At 39.4% G+C, this 23,232-nt stretch overlaps 1 protein-coding gene across 1 annotated transcript in view; it reads left to right on the plus strand.

The window, feature by feature from the left end:
* Nucleotides 1-23,232, plus strand: part of abcb11.2 (ATP binding cassette subfamily B member 11, gene 2) — a 54,725-nt gene that overhangs the window by 22,491 nt on the left and 9,002 nt on the right. Inside the window, exons 16-22 of the mRNA XM_004917707.3 lie at nt 15,272-15,442; nt 15,891-16,092; nt 18,172-18,253; nt 20,448-20,583; nt 21,029-21,193; nt 21,662-21,766; nt 22,379-22,540. Of these exons, the coding sequence (XP_004917764.1) occupies nt 15,272-15,442; nt 15,891-16,092; nt 18,172-18,253; nt 20,448-20,583; nt 21,029-21,193; nt 21,662-21,766; nt 22,379-22,540 (1,023 nt within the window). The remainder of the gene's footprint in view (nt 1-15,271; nt 15,443-15,890; nt 16,093-18,171; nt 18,254-20,447; nt 20,584-21,028; nt 21,194-21,661; nt 21,767-22,378; nt 22,541-23,232) is intronic.

Here is a 23,232-nt window from a genome sequence, read left to right on the forward strand (position 1 = left end):
TCTTGTTTTATGTTTTCTGATGTCTCCGGTTCCTTTGTCCGATTTTCAGTTTTGACTTTAGATGCCTCTTGTGCCTTCACCACATTTGATTCTAGACTTTTTATTTCTGTCTCTTTGACAACTACAGACTCTTGAGCCTTCCATACGTTTTCTCCTTGATTCTTCTTTTCTGGTGTCTCTGGACCCTTAATAACATTGATTTCTTGACTTTTAGCCACCTGCTTCTCTTGTCCCATTGTCACATTTTCTCCTTGATTCTTAACTTCTGGGGCACCCTTACCCTTTCCAACATTTGTCAAGGAAACCTCAAATATGTCTTGTTCCTTTCCTTGAATGTTTCTTTCTATTGTATCTTGCCCCCTTATTCCACTTTGGCCTTGAGTTTCTACTTCTGGTGCCTCTTTACCTTTTACCCCATTTGCACTCTGACTTTTTACTTGTGGTGCTTCTTGCACCTTTGCAACATTTGCTCCTTGACTCTTTACTTCCTGTGGTTCTTGACCCTTTGTCCCAGTCACTACTTGACTTTTTACTTGGGTCTCTTGCACCTTTGTGGCATTTGCTATTTGATTTTTAGTTTCTTGTGTCTCTTGTATTTTTGCACCACTTGCTACTTGGCTTTTTACTTCTGATATGCCCTGTACCTTTCCAACACTTGCCCCTTGACTTGTCACTTCTGTAGTCACTTGAACCTTTGTGCCATTTGCTGCTTGGCTTTTAACCTCTGGAGTTTCTTGCACTTTTGTTACATTTGAGCCTTGACTTTTAACTTCCTGTGGCTCTTGACCCCTTGTCCCAGTTACTGCTTGACTTTTTACTTCTGGTGTCTCCTGTACCTTTGGGACATTTCCTGCTTGATTTTTAACTTCTGATGTTTCCTGCACTTTTACAACATTTACTCCTTGATTTTTTACTTGTGGTGTCTCTTGCGGGACTAAAACATTGGCCCCCTGACTTTTTACTGGTGGTGTTTGTTGCAGCACTGCAACATTTGCGCCTTGATTTTTTAACTGTGGTGTCTCTTGGGGAACTACAACATTTGCTCCTTGGCTTTTTACTTGTGCTGTGTCTTGTTGCACTGAGACATTTGTACCTTGACTTTTTACTTGTGGTTTGTCTTGTGGCATTGCAACTGTTGTTCCTTGACTTTTTACTTGTGGTATTTGTTGGGGCACTGCAACAGTTTCACCTTGGCCTTTTACTTTAGATGTGGTTTGTGGCATCGCAACAGTTGCTCCTTGACTTTTTACTTGTAGTATTTGTTGGGGCACTGCAACATTTGCTCCTTGGCTTTTTATTTGTTGTGTTTCTTGCAGCACTGTAACATTTGCTCCTTGGCTTCTAACTTGTGGTGTTTCTTGTGGCACTGCAACATTTGATCCTTGACTTTTCACTTCTTGGGTGCTTGCCACATGTGTTCCTAAACTTTTTGCTTCTGGCATCTCTTGCACTTTTGTAACATTGGCTCCATGACTTTTAACCTCAGATGTTTCTTGTCCCTTTGCAAAACTTGCCCCTTGAATCTTTTCTTCTAATGTTTCTTGTCCCTTGGTAGTATTTGCACTTTGACTTTTTGTTTTAATCTCTGAAGAATCTTGCCATTTTCCCCTGTTTTCTTCATTAATCCATTGCTCTGTTAGCCCAGGCCCCCTTGTTTCATTTGATGATTTTGAATGTTCTTGTTCTTTCTCTTGCCAGTTTGTCAAGTTTTCTCTTTGATTTGTCTTTTCTAACCATTCAGGATCTTTTGTTCCATTTATTTTCACACTTTTTAGCTCTCCTGTTTCGTGCTCCCTATTCCAGTTTGGCTCTTGTTGACTTTCTTTTGATGATGATTGTCCAGTTTTCCCCTTTTCAACATTAACTTCTTGACTTTTAACCTCAAATATGTCTTGTCCCTTTCCTTGAATGTTTCTTTCTATTGTATCTTGCCCCCTTATTCCACTTTGGCCTTGAGTTTCTACTTCTGGTGCCTCTTTACCTTTTACCCCATTTGCACTCTGATTTTTTACTTGTGGTGCTTCTTGCACCTTTGCAACATTTGCTCCTTGACTCTTTACTTCCTGTGGTTCTTGACCCTTTGTCCCAGTCGTTACTTGACTTTTTACTTGGGTCTCTTGCACCTTTGTGGCATTTGCTATTTGATTTTTAGTTTCTTGTGTCTCTTGTATTTTTGCACCACTTGCTACTTGGCTTTTTACTTCTGATATGCCCTGTACCTTTCCAACACTTGCCCCTTGACTTGTCACTTCTGTTGTCACTTGTACCTTTGTGCCATTTGCTGCTTGGCTTTTAACCTCTGGAGTTTCTTGCACTTTTGTTACATTTGAGCCTTGACTTTTAACTTCCTGTGGCTCTTGACCCCTTGTCCCAGTTACTGCTTGACTTTTTACTTCTGGTGTCTCCTGTACCTTTTTGACATTTCCTGCCTCATTTTTAACTTCTGATGTTTCCTGCACTTTTACAACATTTACTCCTTGATTTTTCACTTGTGGTGTGTCTTGTGGCATTGCAGCAGTGGCTCCTTGACTTTTTACTAGTGACATCTGTTGGGGCAATGCAGCATTTTGTCCTTGAATTGTTAATTGCGGTGTATCTTGTGGGACTGCAACATTTGCTCCTTGAATTGTTAATTGCGGTGTATCTTGTGGGACTGCAGCATTTTGTCCTTGAATTGTTAATTGTGGTGTATCTTGTGGGACTGCAGCATTTGCTCCTTGAATTGTTAATTGTGGTGTATCTTGTGGTACTGCAGCATTTGCTCCTTGAATTGTTAATTGTGGTGTATCTTGTGGGACTGCAGCTTTTGGTCCTTGAATTGTTAATTGTGGTGTATCTTGTGGGACTGCAACATTTGCTTCTTGAATTGTTACTTGTGGTGTATCTTGTGGGACTGCAACAGTCGTCCCTTGATCTTTTACTTGTGGTATGTCTTGTGGGACTGCAACATTTGCTCCTTGACTTTTAACTTGTGGTTTTTCTTGTGGGACTGCAACAGTCGTCCCTTTACCTTTTACTTGTGGTATGTCTTGTGGGACTGCAACATTTGCTCCTTGACTTTTAACTTGTGGTTTTTCTTGTGGGACTGCAACAGTCGTCCCTTGACCTTTTACTTGTGGTGTGTCTTGTGGGACTGCAGCATTTGCTCCTTGACTTTTAACTTGTGGTTTGTCTTGTGGGACTGTGACAGTCGTCCCTTGACCTTTTACTTGGGGTGTGCCTTGTGGGACTGCAACAGTTGTCCCTTGACCTTTTACTTGTGGTGTGTCTTGTGGGACTGCAGCATTTGCTCCTTGACTTTTAACTTGTGGTGTGTCTTGTGGGACTGCAGCATTTGCTCCTTGACCTTTTACTTGTGGTGTGTCTTGTGGGACTGTATCATTTGCTCCTTGACTTTTAACTTGTGGTGTGTCTTGTGGGACTGCAGCATTTGCTCCTTGACCTTTTACTTGTGGTGTGTCTTGTGGGACTGCAGCATTTGCTCCTTGACCTTTTACTTGTGGTGTGTCTTGTGGGACTGTATCATTTGCTCCTTGACTTTTTACTTGTTGTGTTTCTTTAGGCCCTGCAACATTTACTCCTTCATTTTTTACTTGTGGTGTGTTTTGTGGCACTGCAACAGTCGTCCCTTGACTTTTTACTTGTGATGTCTGTTGTGGCACTGCAACAGTCGTCCCTTGACTTTTTACTTGTGATGTCTGTTGTGGCACTGCAACAGTAGTCCCTTGACTTTTTACTTGTGATGTCTGTTGTGGCACTGCAACAGTCGTCCCTTGACTTTTTACTTGTGATGTCTGTTGTGGCACTGCAACAGTCGTCCCTTGACTTTTTACTTGTGATGTCTGTTGTGGCACTGCAACAGTCGTCCCTTGACTTTTTACTTGTGATGTCTGTTGTGGCACTGCAACAGTAGTCCCTTGACTTTTTACTTGTGATGTCTGTTGTGGCACTGCAACAGTTGTCCCTTGACTTTTTATGGCTGTGGTCCCTTGGGCATTTATCCCACTTGCTCCTTGACTTGGAGATTTTGGTGCTGGAGCCTCTCTCTTTTTCCTTTCAATCATATGTCCACTGTTCCCACTTGAGTCTTCTATCATTTTTTCAGATGTTTCCTCCTCTGGTTTCCAGATTTTTTCTTGGTTGTTTCTTTCTGCTAATTCCATTCTTTTTTTAGATTTATTGTGATGATGCCTCAATTCTTTCTTCACTGTTGCATGTGCAGCTTTAAAGGAAAAAATAAAAGAAAAACATGAATCCAACCTATACGGTCATGCAAACACTTCTTATAACACCACTGCATATGGCAAACTGTGGATCTGAGTACTATACCCTGTTGTACTGCCACAGTCACTGGGGCTCATATATCAACAATGGGCAAATCTGCCTGTGGGTAGTAACCCATAGCAACCAATCAGTGATTTGCTATTTTCAGCCAGCTGCAGGTAGGACAATGAATACAACAATTTGATTGGTTGCCATGGGTTACTGCCCACTGGTAATTTTGCCCAGTGTTGATAAATGACCCTCACTATCATCAGGTCTTTCTCCAGTTTAGAATTAGTGGTACTATTTCCTCTGATTTAGCTAGCCTTTTTTTAACTAAACATTAAAAATTGGAAAATTGCATTTTTTATATACTGAGCTTATTGGATCAGCCTAAAGGTTCAGCAGCTCTATAGTAGCAATGATCCAGGCCAGGGTCGGACTGGGCCGCCGGAACACTGGGAAAATACCCGGTGGGCCCCAGCGGCCCAGACCCGACCCTATTGCTGCTTCCTGTGATGCAAACTGCACTGGTTTTAAAGCTGTCATTTACTAATAATCTGTATTATTTGCTAATAACCTTTATAGTGTGACATTTATATTCTACATACACATTATATTGTGCGTCAGTCCCTCATCTCAGGTAAGTGGCAGCAGCACAGAGCCTTGGGCCTTGAAACAAGCTATCAAAAGCCAAAAGTTTTTTTGTTGTTGTCATTTTTTTCCTACTTTCTGCCCTGTAACTGGGCCCAGTCTGCCGTATGTATGCAGGTTTGAAACAGGGATTCCAAAGTGATTACCTCTGGGTAGATGTGAGCAAACTGGGGCAATGGCACACAGGGAGATTTGTAGTAAAACATATTACTCTTGGCCTTCTGGCTTTATCACAGAAAATTGCGAAGGTTGGTAATCTCCTGAGATTAAGCCTGATAGAGTACAGTGCCGGATTTCTGTTTAGGGCGCCCAGAGGCCGTCCCTATTCTCCCCCCCCCCCCCTGATTATAGTAGGGTATTTAAAGGGAAACGAAAGGCAAAATCACTTGGGGGTGCCAAAATGTTAGGCACCCCCAAGTGACTTTAACCGCTTACCTCGTACCCCGGGCTGGTGCCCCTGTTAGGAGAAAACAGCACCAGCCCGGGGCACCTGGAGCGGATTGCTTCCTTCTTCCGGCTTCCGTTGCTGGAATGCCCGCGGTGGGCGCATGCGCAGTAGAGTGAAAAGCCGACTTTAATGTTTAAGTTCCGCTTTTCACTCTACTGCGCATGCGCGCGCAGCGAATCAGGAAGAAGCAAGCGCCGGCAGCTACCCCGGGCTGGTGCTGTTCCCTCCTCACAGGGGCACCAGCCCGGGGTAAAAGGTAGGTGGTCAAAGTCACTTGGGGGTGCCTAACATTTTGGCACCCCCAAGTGACTTTGACTTTCTTTTTCCTTTAAGAAACATGTTTGAGTAATCCTCTTGAGCAGTGCTGTCCAACTTCTGCGGTGCCGAGGGCCGGAATTTCTCTCGCATACATGGTGGAGGGCCGCTAATGGAAGCCAGTTTTGGCCACTCCCCCATTTTAAACCACACACACTTCAAACCACACCCATTTTATCACAATGGTCGCTGCAGGGATATCAACCATAATTCATATGTTAAAGAATGATATTATGTCATATTAAGACATACCCTTAAATCCATATGCCTCCTCCTCCCCTGTGGATAGCAGAGCAACCCCCAGCATATAATTACACACCTTAGGGACCATTTAATGGCTATTTCCAACTGCTAACAAACTCTCAGAACAAACCCCTGCCAGGTTCACCTCCCACAGGCAGCATAGCGTAGGCAGAGTATGGCACACACAGGCAGCACTCTGCCTGCCATACTCTGCCTGTCCTATGCTGCCTGTGGGTGCCATACCCTCCCTGCCCTATGTGCCATACTCTGCCTACCCTATGCTGCCTATACACAGGCAGTATAGGCCAGGCAGTACATACAATGTCTGAGGTGTGAAGAGGTGAACAATGGGGGTGATTACAGCCTGAGCCTGAGGTGTGAACACTGCAGGGGGTGAACAATGCAGAGATTAAAAGGTGTGAACAACACAGGGGATTACATTTTTAAACAATGCAGAGGGTTTACAGCCTGAATCTGAGGTGATAACCATGCAGGGGGGGCAGTTAATCTCAGTACTGATACAAAATTAAACCATCAAAGCAGCCAGACAGGTGGGGGGCCACACAGAGGGGGGTCGAGGGCCACATGCGGCCCGCGGGCCGCCAGTTGGACAGCACTGCTCTTGAGAGTTCTCTTTGCAGTGCTCCTCAATAAAACTAGGGATGCACCGAACCCACTTTTTCGGGTTCAGCTGAACCTCCGAACCCACCCAGCAGGATTTGGCCGAATCCCGAACCAAATCCTAGTTAGCATATGCTGATTAGGATTGGAAGGGGTTAAAAATCGCTGCGTGCTGTGTGCACAGCGAAAAAAAATTTTCACTGCCCATTTAACCCTTTCCGAATTCTAATTAGCATATGCTTATTAATGCTAATTCTAAACCGAATCCTTAAAAAAACGCCAGGATTCGGCCAAATCTCCAACCGAATCCGGGATTCGGTGCATCCCTAAATAAAACGTGTATCATTTTCTGAACTAAAAACATTCCAATATATACTTTAAAAATTCCAAATGTGATAAAAACTTGGAGAGCCAAGTAATAAGGATCTGTCGTGTCAGAAACAGACTCATTCATGTTCCTGACTCTCCAAAGTATGAAATGAAGAGGAATCTAGAGAACTATTCATTTTGTTAGATTTTTGTACTGTTCTTTAAGATTTCCTATGAAATTGGTTGCACCCATTCCTCTGTACCTCTACTTGTAATCTACATGCTTTTTGACTCTTCTTTAGACTGCACCCATAGGGTTGGTAAATGAGCCCCAATGTATCTTTTCCAAAAATATAGGAGGAAGCCAACCCAGACAGGGGAGAGCATATATGGTGTCATTTACTACCTGCGGGGTAGGGTGCTACATGCAAAAAATGACCCTTAAAAACGCCTTGCAGATAGGGCTTTTACACGAATCAAATCTAGGACCCTATATACTTTACCCTATATATTCTTTGTGGGTTACGTACATATTGGAGGGGACAAAACAACATTAATTTATGGTTTAAACACAAAAATAAAGGAATTTAAACAGGCAAAATAAATTAATCATATCATAAATAAAACTTTTTTGTAATAAGAACATTTATACAGTCTCAAGCAGTGCACTGAAGCCCTCCCCGTTGCTTGATATTAAGCTGGCCATACACGGTATGATAAAATCTGCCAACTTGGACCCTACAGACCAAGTTGGCAGCATACTGGCCCAATGACCTGACCAATGTGCTGTAAGATTAATCCAAATTGGTATCCCAGGAGATATCCATAGGCAAGGGGGGCCATATGAGAAGAAATAATCACTTGTTTCCCCCCGCCTATTATATACATATAAAGTAAATTATATAATGCATACCCAGCTTAAAGGAGCAGTTCAGTGTAACAATGAAACTGGATAAAAAATATTTGCCGAAGTTGCCTTGATAGGAAACTTTGGGTGACTTTGGGAAATCGGAGTGGCGCATATGCCATCCCACTGGCGATTTACATTCTTGCCGGTGGGATGGCATTGCAGGGAGATTAGTCACCCGCGGCAACGGCAATCTCCCCGTCTGCCACTGCCCTTAGGAGGGGCCACATGGGACGTAACTGTTCTGTTAGTTTGTGAGGTCAGATTCAAATGCAAACTAACTGAACAGTTATGCCCCTCAGGTCACTGATTGGTTACTGACTGCTAACAGCTAAGAGAGCTGTAAAGGAGGAAGTAGTACTCTGGCTATTATGTTAGACATCTGCCCACTCCAGCCTTTATAGATGACATTTTTGCCTAACTAACAATATTGAAAACATTTTTTATTTTGCGCAGTCTATCCATTTTACCCAGTTTAATTTTTACACTGAACTGTTCCTTTAAGACTGTCATCAGTTTAGTATTGAGCCAAATATTTATTTTGAAGTGTCTAAATAGTGCAGAGCCAAATGCGGAAAAAAGGCAGAGCCCTTAGATCTTAGAAACATTTCTGTGTATCTGTGTAACAAGGTTATCTAGTATCAGGCGCAAAGGTTCCTCCAACTCTAGTAACCCATAGCAAACCCATAGCAAACACACTGCTGATTGGTTATTGGGTGTCTAAAATCTGCCCTTGTTGCTTTAGTACATCCATCTACCATCTAATGCTGCTACCCCAACACTGAGCACTTTCAGTTATTATTCCCATATAATAACACAGGCCAGAATAGCACTAAATATATGAACTCCCAAGAGGTTAGTTATGATGTTTTTGGTTAATACAAGATGTCTAGACCTTTGCTTACCCTGCACTTCAGTTAGGCAACGGAATCCACAAGGAGTTTCACAACACTTAGCATTGGGACTGCACTCTTCATCCAGCAAACAGTCTTGCAATGAGCATATATCTCTCTTATATCTGTGGAGGTGCTGAGAATGATGCCAATGATGTGCCATAGCATTCAATTTAGGGCATGTCCATGGTGTTTCTGCTGTGAGAAAAATATATAAATGTTTATATATATTAATGAATTGTTATTGTTATTAGTATTATAATCTTATAAACCATAGCTGAAAATGTGAATCTGTCTTGAAGTCTTAATGGGGATCAATGAGATAAATGCATTTCAATTAGTAGATTAGTGTAGAAACATACAGTACCAAGTGGCTTATACAGTTTAATCAGCAGGGTTGTGGCACCCCAATTTTATGAACACCAATGACCCATTGTTCTTTTAGAATTTAAATCAATGTACGATTCCCAAACACAGTGCTAACTACTAGGTTCCACTTAAGGCTTGCAGATCTAGAATGAAGAAAGACATGCTCCTCTAGACTGTCTACAAGTAGCATCAATCTTTATTGAAATGTGGCTTACACGCTTACATGTTTCATGTCTCTAGCTAACTCATAAGCTTTACATAAGCTTGAACAAGGGAGAGGCAGCAGAGGTAGTTGCCTAGGGTGCTAGAGGGGAGCAGGCACAGTTCAGATAGAAGAAAAAGAACAAATAAACAACTGTCATGGAAGGTGAGTTTACAAGTTCCTGGCAAGCTTGTGCCTGTGGCATTTTTGGAAGAAAGAGGGAATGGGGAGTAAGCACCAGGAGATGAACAAGAGTGGGGCTGGTAGGCACTGGGCCAAGTAGTTTTGTTTTGGGCAAGTAGAGAGGGGCTCTAATAAAAAGAGGCATCAGAGAGAAAGCAGACAAAAAATGCAGATGACGGAACTTCTAAAAATAAATCGTTAAGGAAGGAAAAATACAAAGCAACAGTAAAAAAAAATAAGAAGGTAAGAATGGCACAGCTCATGGGGCAAGGGCAGTAGGATAATGCCAAAAAGGAATAAGAGAGGAAGAAAAAGGTATAGAAGAGACAGATGACAGGCAGAGAAAAGTGCTCCAGAGAACAAAGGGGAGAAAAAAATATAGAGCCTAAAGCTGGAGGCATGTTAGTTACAATTATAGGGATGATAGGACATAAAGGAGCTCAATGAGGAACATTCATACATGGGGGGACATGGAAAAGGAGGTGAGTGACAAAGATAAGTGGAGCAATGGTAAGTCTGAGACAAGAAGAAGGTGGTAATAGGGTACTAAGACAGCAGAAGGCACAAGGGGTGAACGAAAAGCAGAGATTTGAGAATAGGAATAAGAATAAATTAAAAACAAAAGAGAGAGGACAGGGATCTAGGGTGGGGTCCTGACTAAATCTGAGCACTGACGAGGCCTTGAGTTTAAAAAGGTTTGAAACCCTCTATGTTAAATGGGGCTACATAAAAAGAAAGTTTTATCATGACCGAAAACAATTCATAGCTTTAGCTAAATCACACTGATGTTGGAAAAGTATTCAAGCTGCTTAAAGTCCCTCGGGATTCCTGTCATTCTGTCATGCGTTACTCAGAGATTATAAAATAACTGCGATATAATTCTGCACAGCAAAAATCAGTCTTTTTCTAGTACATTGGGCTTCTTTTCACACTAGATTAGTTAGGAAATTCCCTGCTGCAAAACATATGCTATAAACCTGCACTTACTGCTCTGGTCTATCATGGAACAGGGACTTTAGCAGACATAAGAGAGCATTAAATTACATCAAAATTGACATCATTGTGGGATAAACTCCATCAATTTTTCTTTTGTGTCGTTTAAAACGGTCTTTTGTTTTGTTTCACTCTAAAAAGGCCAATATACCTAAAATGTAATATTCCTTATATATATATTTACTCATTTACTACATTCTGCAATCAATATTTTCAAACCTTCTTCATCATTTCTATAAATCATGATGCCATTTCTTTTATTCTCTAGGGCTTTATGGGTATTTATTTATCCAGTACAATTAGATAAATACATACCCATAAAGCCCTAGAGAATGAAAAAAATGGCATGATGGATTAAAGCATTGTCAGCAATTACAATGTTATCCCATTGATTAAACTATTTCCTTCTACAGTATGGAGAAACTATATTACAGATATGGGATCCATTATTCAGAAAATTACGGGAAGGTCATCTCCCATAGACTCAAAAAATGCAAATTTTTAAAAAATATTTTCTTTTTTTCTGTAATAATAAAACAGTACAGGTATGGGACCTGTTTTTCAGAAACCTGTTATCCAGAAAGTTCCGAATTAAGGAAAGGCCATCTCCCATAGACTCCATTATAAGCAAATAATTGTAATTTTTCTCTATAATAATAAAACAGTACCTGTACTTGATCCCAACTAAGATATAATTACCCCTTATTGGGGGCAGAACAGCCCTATTGGGTTTATTTAATGGTTAAATGATTCCCTTTTCTCTGTAATAATAAAACAGTACCTGTACTTGATCCCAACTAAGATATAATTACCCCTTATTGGGGGCAGAACAGCCCTATTGGGTTTATTTAATGGTTAAATGATTCCCTTTTCTCTGTAATAATAAAACAGTACCTGTTACCCCTTATTGGAGCCAAAACAATCCTAATGGGTTTAAATGATGTTTAAATTATTTTTTAGTAGACATAAGGTATGGAGATCAAAATTACGGAAAGATTCCTTATCTGGAAAGCCCCAGGTCCCAAGCATTCTGGATAACAGGTCCCATACCTGTACCTTGTACTTGATCCCAACTAAGATATATTTAATCCTTACTGGAAGCAAAACAAGCCTATTGCTTAAATAATATTTTAGTAGACTTAAGGTATGGAGATCCAAATTACAGAAAGATCCCTTTTCCGGAAACCCCCAGGTCCCGAGCATTCTGTATAACAGGTCCCATACCTGTACTACCAAAACTCTTGTTGGTTCAAAAAACTGAAATGTAGTGATAACTTCTCTTTATTATTATCATTATTATAATTATTATTAACATTTATTTATAAAGCGCCAACATATTCCGCAGCGCTGTACAATAAGTGTGTGTTCATACATTGGACATACAGAGTAACATATAAAGCAATCAATAACCGATACAAGAGGCGAAGAGAGTCCTGCCCAAAAGAGCTAACAATCTCTTTATCTTCTGAACGCAAGTTCTTATCCCACCAACTTGAGAAGAGAGTTACCGTAAACAATAACAATATAAACTCCTGATCTTATGCCTCATCCATAGGAAGCACCGGCTACAAAATGGTCAGATTACCTTAAATCTGATTCTCTATTCTCATCCATTATGATAAACTGATACAATCATAAACATAGAGGGAACAAAGCTATCGGCTCATCTATTTTGCCTCCAAAGGATAGTCTAGAAGTCAGAAAGTAACTGCCCTAAATGCAGCCGAATCTGTTCTATAACCTATGGAAATGCTCTCTGGTCACCAGATTTTGGAATGACACTGAATGCCATTTGAATTCCTTCTTACACCTACAGATATAAACCCTCCGGCTGCATTATTGTCTGATAAACCCAGATTTTCTGGCAAATAAATTGTAAGATTTTCCTAAATATACAGAGAGATAGAAGCCATTCTTTACAGTTCACCACTTTAAAGTTCCAGCCTGCTATAGATATCAATTTCAGTTAACTTATAGTATGTTATAGAATGGTCAAGTCTAAGCAACTTTTCAATTGGTCTATATTATTTATTTTTAAATGTTTTTGAATTGTCATCTTCTGACTCTTTAAAGCTTTCATATGGGGGTCACAGACTCCGGCAACAAAAAAACTTTTGCTCTATGAGCCTAAACTTTTCTTGAAATTGTTACTTTTTATTACTTATCTTTCTATTTAGACCCTCTCCTATGTATATCCCAGTCTCTCATTCAAATGTTTCCTCGTTTGGACCCTAGAAACCAAATAGCTGCTGAAACTCCAAACTGGGGTTGCTGAGTTGATGAACAAAAATGGCAATTATGAAAAAAAACCCACAAATAATGAAAAATGAAGACCAATTGTAAATTGTCTCAGAATAGCACTCTCTGCATCAGTGATCCCCAACCAGTGGCTCGGGAGTAACATGTCGCTTCCCAAGCCCTTGGATGTTGCTCTCAGTGCCCTCAAAGTAGGGGCTTATTTTTGAATTTCTGGTAAGGAGACAAGTTTTGGCTGCATAAAAACCAAGTATCATACCAAACAGAGCCTCCTGTAGGCTGCCAGTCCACATAAGGGCTATTAAATAGCCAATTATAGCTCTTATTGACACCCCAGGAGCATTTTTCATACTTGTGTTGCTCCCCAACACCTTTTCCATTTAAATAAAAGGTTGGGGATCCCTGCTCTACATCATACTAAAAGTTAACTCAAAGATGAAGCTGATTCCCTGCACATACTCTGTGCTGCTGTCACTTACCTGAGCTTAGGGACCAACACACAATATACTGTATATATAGAATATAAATGTCACAGTATAAGGCTGATTAGTAAATAATACAGATTATTAGTGCGTACAGCTCAGAAACCAGCGCAATTAGCATCTGAAATTAATAATCAGCCCTGTAGCATCAACCTCTATGACAGACAAACTTCATTTTCTGCTTGATATTTTGCGATGACCCCTAAGCTTAATTTCTCAGTAGCTGCCCAGAGCCCACTGAGCATGAAAGTATCACCAACAGGCCTAACAAAATCCAAGATGGCGAGCTCCTGTGAACTCATGTAGAGATGCTGAACCTTTAGGCTGGTGCAGTATCTTCAGTATGTAATATGGCATTTCTACCCATATTCCCATATTCATTTTTAGGGTTTAGTGCTTCTTCAGTGCAAATGAATGTGGGGATTAATGGAAAATTGGACAAACTGTTTTCAATTCAAACATGCTGTATGAATCTGAGTCTGGCTGTCCAATGGGCAACTACTTACCTTCTGATGATTCTATTCCGGCTGCCAATCCCAAGAGTGCAGACAAAATGAAAAGCCTCATGATTCCTGTCTAGAACCCTACATGCAGTTGTGCAAAGGTTCTAATACAGGAACAAGAAGCTGTCCTTCAAATGCTAAAAACCAGAGGGCATTCTAGTATTTATATCAGGCCAAAGGCTTAGTGGGTATTTCAGCCCATGGATTAGCCCAGCCTTCTCAATTACAGAATTATTCCAGTTCACGGCACATATGATAAATGGCATTGTTCATATTCAGGGCAAAATGGGTAAAAGACACCACATATTTTCCTTTAAACGTAGTAATTTATGTCATTCTACATTATTCTATTTAAATCTCAGATTTCAGTTATTGCTGATTTACTATAGTCAGCTGATTTGCTAATTAACACATTTGTGGGATCTCTTGACTTGCTGTCAGATTATACCGTTTGCCAAGGTTAAGTTTCACAGTCAGCAAAGAAAATATAGATTTATTCACAGAAGGACCGATGGAAACATAGATTACGTTTGTTTTTGGGGTGCCGCTATGTTACAGCTAATTTTGTTGTGTCCTTGCTTTCAGATGTTTTAGGAAGTATTTATTAGTGAGGAGCAAATCTGTCCCATTTTGCTTCGCCATAAAATTTGCGAAATGGCAAGAAAATTTGCGAAACGGCTAAATATAGAACTCTCGCCCGCCCTTTTTTGATGTGGCTGCGCCTGATTTGACGCGACTGCACCCTTTTTTTGACGCAACTGCGCCCAATTTGACAGAACAATTCCACACGGCAAATTTTTCCGCTGCAAATTTTCACGGAAATTTTTGCCTGGCGAAAAAATTTGCTCATCACTAGTATTTATAGCTGGAAACAGGTTCAGACTGGGACACCTGGTTGGCCCTTGCGGCCCAGACCCGATCCCTGTTGTCACTTCCCCTGGCTGCAGATGTCCTCCCTTATGCCTTTCACTTAGATGCACTCAGGGGAGGACAACGGGCAGGTGACAGGGGCCCCTGCAGGGGGTTAGGGGGCATGGCGGGGGGCCCTGTGGGCGGTGCTGGTGACATGGCCAATGGGGGCACCTTGGGACACTGGCTGGAAACCCGACACTGGCTGGAAACCACCGATAAAGCTGTCCCACTGCGATTTCTAAAATGCTTATGCTTTGCCATTAAAACCAATCACTATATGTGACCTCATTAGTGCTACAAAATCATATTAGAAGGGTCTGAATGGAAAAAAGTTATTTCTTAATTGTGGAAGAGCTAAATATTAGACATACAACTTTTTTTTCTCAATTGAAACCTTTTGTTTTCTTAATTAACTATGTTACCGGAAAGCGTTTTCTACTCTTAAGTTGCCCATACTCCTCCTGCTTTGTGTTAGGCTTCTTGGATTTGTTGTGTTGACCTCCAAGCCACCATAACTATTTATATTTTTTCCTTTTAAGGACTTATAAACATAAAAGATGGTTGGATCTATCATAAATATTTATATATGACACTTATAACATTTACCAAAACTTGACACTAGTGTTTTCCCACTGTATAGAACTTTGGTATCTGCCTCACTGCACGTGTTTCTCTTTACTGTACTGATATACATTTTAAAACTTTATCCATCTTCCAGAAATTTGACACGCTAGTTGGAGAAGGTGGAGGCCAAATGAGTGGAGGACAGAAACAAAGGATTGCCATTGCCAGAGCTTTGGTCAGGAATCCCAGAATTCTCCTTCTAGATATGGCCACATCTGCTCTGGATAATGAGAGTGAAGCCATCGTCCAAGAGGCACTTGACAAGGTTGGCATTTATCAAGCCACTTATTTATTTTTGAGGGATGTGTAAATAGAGTAATGCATACAGGCCATTATATACAAATACTAGAACTAGACTGCCTTGATGCCTAGAAATTAGAATTTATAGTATAGGGGAACAAGACAATAAGAGGACCTACTTCTTAAAGCTGTAGCCCATCCGACAGTACCATTATAGAGAGATTTTCCTTAAATACTGGGCCTCAAAAATCTGTAGGAATAGAATTAATAGTGATATATGTGTTAAACTTATGCTTTCATACTGTAATGTAAATATAAATGCATTACACAGTCATGAAATGTGCGTATAACAAGCACAACAACATCCTATTCTCCCATGGCATTTAATGGCGGCCAGTCACTGCTCCATCTGTAGGTGTATTGCCAAAGAGATGCAACATGTACCCTGTTTAAATGAAAGATTATATCATCAGGTCCGATTTGGTAGAACAACAATATCTATTGCCCATCGTCTGTCAACAATCAAGAATGCAGATGTGATAGTTGGATTTGAACATGGGAGAGCTGTAGAAAAAGGAACCCATGATGAGCTGTTAGAGCGAAAGGGAGTGTATTTTACGTTGGTGACTCTGCAAAGCCAAGGAGATAAAGCATTGCATAACATGGAAAAGAAAGGTAAACCATTGGTTCCCTAAAAGCTAGTGTTTGCCAGTGTTCTAATCTGATCTCAACACTCTTCCCTACACATAATATGATTGTAGCATTTACCCAGATGAATAGAAGGATATATTTCACTATTGATAACATTACTGCCACTTGTATCAAACTGCCATCCATATACTTAACATACTCAACAGACTCCCTTGCTGTGGGTAAGTGGTGGGATAAGGAGGAGAAGACTAGCAGTGGCAATAGACGAAGAGCTGCCAGTCAATGGTGGATGGTCGGGCATTTTCCAGTTGGTAGAAGAAGGAATGGATCCAATTTCTGGCTTTTTACATCCAGCTAGATCAAGCAGTGGGGGTCATGTATCAACATTGGGCAAATTTGCCTATGGGCAGTAACCTATAGCAACCAATCATGGAATGTCTTTTTTTAGCCAGTTGCATGTAGAACAATAAATGCAAAAATTTGGTTGGCTGTCATGGGTTACTGCCCAGTGTTAATAAATTTCTCCCTGACTATCCCTTCTTCTACTCGTTGAAAAGTGCCCAACCTTTCACCAATGACCACTTCTAGTCCTCTGCTCCTTATTTTACCACTTACTCAAAACTTTTTGAAACTTTTCTCTATTATAAAGGTGTTATAATCTTTTAAGTATCTCATTGTCTATCTATCTATCTATCTATCTATCTATATCTATCTATCTATCCTTATCTATCAATCATCTATCTATCTATCTATCTATCTATCTGTCTATCATCTATCTATCTATCTATCTATCTGTCTATCATCTATCTATCTATCTATCTATCTATCTATCATCTATCAATCATCTATCTATCTATATATCTATCTATCTATCTATCTATCTATCATCTATCTATATCTATCTTTATCTATCAATCATCAATCTATCTATCTATCATCTATCTATCTATCTATCATCTATCTATCTTTATCTATCAATCGTCTATCTATCTATCTATCAATCATCTATCTATCTATCTATCATCTATCTATCTATCTATCTATCAATCATCTATCTATCTATCTATCTATCATCTATCTATCTATCTATCTTTATCTATCATCTATCTATCTATCATCTATCTATCTATCTATCTATCTATCTTTATCTATCAATCATCAATCTATCTATCTATCTATCTATCTATCTATCTATCTATCTATCTATCATCTATCTATCTTGATCTATCAATCATCTATCTATCTATCTATCTATCTATCTATCTATCTATCTATCATCTATCTATCTATCTATCTATCTTTATCTATCATCTATCTATCTATCTATCTATCTATCTATCATCTATCTATCTATCTATCTATCTATCTATCTTTATCTATCAATCATCAATCTATCTATCTATCATCTATCTATCTATCTTTATCTATCAATCATCTATCTATCTATCTATCTATCTATCTATCTATCTATCTATCTATTTATCATCTATCTATCTATCTATATCTATCTTTATCTATCAATCATCTATCTATCTATCATCTATCTATCTATCATCTATCTATCTATCTTTATCTATCAATCATCTATCTATCTATCTATCTATCTATCTATCTATCATCTATCTATCTATCTATTTATCATCTATCTATCTATCTATCTATCTATATCTATCTTTATCTATCAATCATCTATCTATCTATCTATTTATCTATCTATCTATCATCATCTTTATCTATCAATCATCTATCTATCTATCTATCTATCTATCTATCTATCTATCTATCATCTAGCTATCTATCTGTCTGTCTGTCTTTATCTATCAATCATCTATCTATCTATCTATCTATCTATCTATCTATCTATCTATCTATCTTTATCTATCAATCATCTATCTATCTATCTATCTATCTTTATCTATCTATCATCTATCTATCTATCTATCTCTCTCTTTCTCTCTATTCATCTATCTAGAATATCTGTATCATATTTTCATCTCTTCAGATCTTTATTTGTGACATATCGAGTTGATGCCATTATTGTTTCATACAGACCTGCTGCCTAATATTCAGTTTTTGCATTTAAAATGAGCCATTTATTTCCAGATAAATCTAATAAAGAATTTGAGGAACCAAAACTGGAGACGTTGCAGCCCTTGAAGAGAGGAAGCTATCAGGCCAGCCTGCGGTATGTTTGTCTAACCAAGAAAACATTTTTATTCCCATCATTTACAGCATCTATACACAAAGAAGAAGAAAGTTTGCCAGCGCTTAGTTTGCCTTTAAAAATAATTTTTTACAAAAAATGAGGTGTTGGTACCACACTTTGGCCAAAATATGTAAGCTCACGTGCCACGTCAAGGCCCCTCATTATACGTGAGTCCTACACTGTCTAATGACTTTGAGTCTGTGATGCAATTAAAATAAAGTCCCCCAGAAAACAATGTGACTGAGTAGTAAGACCTATTGCACCTACCTTCAGCTCAAAAAGGCTCTAGTGAAAAAGCAGGGAGCTTTTAAGCCCCAGCTCATTAGCACACACATGAAAGTGATTCATTGATTCAAGGCCACATAGCAGCTAGAAGCAAAATTTGGCTACAATTTGTACACAAAACACAGAAAGAAATCGCCAGCGCTCGGTCTAACCCACGCTGTAGTGTTGACCAGCTGCTAGAAACACACAATTGTGCCAGCGCTCAGTCTAACCCACAATCTGGAGTTGACCAGCTGCTATAAACGATAAAAAACCATTACCTATACACAAAGAAGAAGAAAGTTTGCCAGCGCTTAGTTTGCCTTTAAAAATAATTTTTTACAAAAAATGAGGTGTTAGTACCACAGCATCTGCCTCTGTGACAAAGAGCTTTGTGGGAAAAGAAGGTTAAACACGTAGCAATAGCAAATTATTTCATGAAGCTTTTTCCGGACTTTTGTTTGACAACTTTACTTCAGTAATTTATTGTTTTGCTCTTATGACGAATCCTTTTCTGTGGTGTTGACACCTAATATTATACGATCAATAGACAAGTAAGTATAACAATGTTGAGGCAGTAAATTGAGGCCTTTGTGGTGTGAAAGTGGATTATCTCTTACACGGCTATAAGAATTCCTTATATATTTGTGGCAATGTACAACTACAAATTAAAAGAAATATCTCATTTTTCAGCTATAGCCAAATAGCTCAGCAGAAAATGCTTCTTCTCGAAAGTTCTGGGGTCAGTCCACCTTGAAATTAACTTACATGAGTTAAACAGATGTATTTCAAGGCCGTTATACTTTGTTATTTTTGAATTAACATATATTATTCTGCAGGTCTCCAGTTTCCATGTATTTAGGCTCTAGGGTCCTGCTTATTGTAACAAGTAGACACTCGTTTATATGGAGGGCTGGAAGAGCTTGTGAATAAAAAGATACTACAAACAGAAAGAGGATATAAAATAAAAGGGATATAAACCCTACATAAATCTTGTTCAACAGTCCTTCTTTGCTCTTTGAATTAGATTGGCAGATACAAAAGAAATAACCAATGAGAATGATGCTACCCACCATTACATAAGCAATCTTGCTGGTATCAAATTTACCAAGATTACTTACAGTGCAATTATCTCTCACAGACGTTTGGCCATAGTTCCAAGAATACTTTAGACATCTAGTACATTTTCACCACAAATTGCACCTTCAAATCTTGAAGAGCAACTATGCATTCTCCCTAAATCTCCCCTAATGGCTTTCAGGTTAAGCCACCCCAGAGCTGCTCAACACTCCCCAGCAAGTCCAGGCCCATAGTATGTGAGCCATTTATGTAATGGAACATCGAAGGGTGGACACCATACTGTTGAGGTGATCAGTGTTTGAAAATATTTATTTAATGTTTTCAACACCAATTGCAGGAACAAAGAAAATGAAGCCAAATGTACACAAATCAGGTGGATTCACTGGGTTGCTGGCCTTATAGAGTTAGATACAAGTGTGCATTATTTGCTTTGATGGACAGCTCTCATCATTCCTTATCCATTGAAAGTATGTTGGGGTATGCAGAGGTTTGTAGCCCAGCAATATGTGGGTAATACTTGGTTGAAGAACAGGAGTTACCCCACCTTATATAACAATACAGCTTTAGGATTATTTTGTTTCCTGGTAGCTGGAGGCAAGCAGAGAGAATTATACATTTCAGGCCAGAGAGAGGTAGAATAGAAAGGTTGGTATTAAAAAATAAATACATTTTTAAAAAAGTGAAGACCAACAACAACCTGTTTGCTGATCTGACCAGAAGTACAACCCCTGCATTGGGTTTTATAGAAGCAAATGGACTATTGTGTTGGCACTATATAAATAAATGCATTGTGAATTTATATTCTGCTATTTTTTTTTCCTTTTGCCAGGGCTTCTATTCGGCAGCGTTCAAGGTCTCAGCTATCTAATCTAGTGCCAGATACACCATTACTGGTGGTTGGCGCTGATGCATCTGACCCCATACAACATTCAACTCATTATGATGATGAAAGCGACAATAACATGGTGAGATAAAGGACTTTAATGGTCCAGCTAAACTGTGGGGTTTTTTTATTCCCTTATACTGGAGTTTTGGATCCCTTTGAGCATAATCAACCAGGCTCCTCAATGATTTCCACCAAAATTGTGATCCAACTATTATCTTACTGGTGCTTTTATTTTTTGGAGAGAGAATACTGCTCATCTAATACATTCTCTTCATCCCCACACATACTCACAATTGCACACAAGTGTATTCTGAGTTGCTAAGACTTACTTTAGACAGAGTCTTAGACATATAGGTTGCTAAATCACATACAATAGTTGAAATTGTCCATATTTAATGGACAATATCTATATGACTGGCCCAGATATATGGAAGATCCAAGAAGACCATAAAGGGCCCAAAATACAACCTCAGTGGAATTTTGTTTCCCTTTCTCTACTAAATAATTGTGTTGGTTTTCTTTAGATCAAAACAGAAGAAATTGTGGAAGATATTGAGCCAGCACCAGTTGCACGGATTTTAAAATACAATGCACCAGAATGGCCGTATATGTTATTTGGATCAATAGGCGCTGCAATAAATGGTGCCGTCAGTCCTTTGTATGCTTTACTCTTTAGCCAGATTCTTGGGGTAAGTCTATAAACAGTTCAGTTTGCTCAAAGGAAGACACTAACCTTTCACCTTGATACTGGGTACAGAAGAGCATGTAATACTATTAGCACATATTGGAAATGTAAGAAAGTGCATTTGACTGTGCCTTTTTGGCTGTTGTGGCTCCAGTGGGACATGGCTAGATTAATCTTCCCGGGTTGTTTGGATGCTGAGACACTTTGTTAATTTTCTTATGAGAAGCACTGTATGCTATCACGTTGTTATGTTGTGATTGATTAGAAATTGCACCAGTCTCTAAGCTTCAACAAAGCTATGGGATCTCAGAATACTCACAGTCCTTTTCTATTAGACGTTTAATAGTGCCAAGGAATGAATGGATACAGAGTCACTTGGCTTAGCAGCAGCTTAGGTTATGTGATATTGTGGCAGCATGCCTACTTTTATTGGAATTCTACCTACTTCATCTGCTTCCCTTTCATTCTGCAGATATTCTCTCTACCAGACGAGGAAGAACAGAGAGACCAGATTAATGGCATCTGTGTGCTTTTTGTTTTGATTGGTGTTGTATCATTCTTAACCCAGTTTTTGCAGGTATGAACATTTATTTATTTGGGGTGGATAACCCAAGTCCAATTACAGATTTCAAGATGTAAAGTTTTTTCTTCATAAGAATACACTGAAAATGATCAATATTTTGAGCAATGTAATAATAATGCAATGTTTTCGAAAGGTCTACTAACCCATAGCAGCCTATTAAAATACAGCATATACTGGTCACCAACAATATTGTTGGTTATTTTAGGGCTTATTTACAACAATGGATGCAGTCAATGAGCGCATTGATGCCATTAAGGTACTTGTGGCCAAAGATGCTCCTTGAACTTTCCTATAGTTGCCCGTGCCGCTAGTGATTCTGTCCACCCTTCTATCCCAGTTGGTGTGTTTATTGACAAAGGGGAATCCTGAAGCTGCCATCACCTACAAGCTGGTGGTCATCCCAGGGTTGTAGGCAGTGTCAATAGGTGCAGCAGACTTGCACTGAAATAATTACACACAGATGCCACTTTTACACCATCCCATGACAATTTCACACAATTTAGGATTTTGTAAAGTGACCAATATTTGCAGTCTTGAACGACAGTATTTTTTTTCTAATTTCCAGTTTTCTTTCTTAAATATTGAATGCTCTGTTTCATTCTCCAGGGTTATACATTTGCCAAGTCTGGGGAGCTGCTTACAAGGAGGCTGCGGAAGTTGGGCTTTAGATCAATGTTGGGTCAAGAAGTTGGATGGTTTGATGATCCTAGAAACAGCCCCGGTGCCCTAACCACAAGACTTGCAACAGATGCCTCACAAGTCCAGGGGGTTAGTGGTCCTAATATGGATTAACCACAAAAAAACCTATATGAGGATTTGTAGGACTCGAACGGCCTCTATAAACTGCAGGCACAAATATTTAGACTTATGAAGCCGTGATTGCACTTGTAACTCTTCTTCCAAATCCTCCCTTTTATGTACGCAGTGCAGTATCATGGGTCATAACTACAATACAAATCATTGGTTATCTGAGTTATCTATAAATCATTGCTTATCTGAGTGTTTGGACAAAAGTACTGTAAACAGTTTAATATTAATATTTATACAGTATGTTTGTAAAGGGAAAATAAAATCCATGTAAACCATTTAAGCATTTTAACTCCACTATATTTTTTGAGGTTCAAAATAGGCTGGCAATTAAGTACACAGATTCGCAAACAGCTCCCTGCAGGGCCAATAAATAGTGACTGTCGATAGCATCTTACAGAAGTCAAAGTCTATAGATTGCCAGTCTGGACCTGGGCACCCCCCAGTGAACTTGTGTTCCTGTTCAGTAAATATTGCTCAGGTCTAGGGATCATACCCCCTAAGTGCCATGCTGCCTTACTTTTTTTGGGGGGATGTGGGCTTTACATACTAATAACAATGGCAAGAAACAAGGGTTGAAATCATTGCCCCATGTTTAGGGAGCCAAGTTGCAGATTGTTTTCTTCACACAGTTTCTATAAAACATTAGTGGC

Source organism: Xenopus tropicalis, chromosome 9 (genome assembly GCF_000004195.4).
Source record: "Xenopus tropicalis strain Nigerian chromosome 9, UCB_Xtro_10.0, whole genome shotgun sequence".
In the NCBI taxonomy this organism is placed as follows: Eukaryota; Metazoa; Chordata; class Amphibia; order Anura; family Pipidae; genus Xenopus; species Xenopus tropicalis.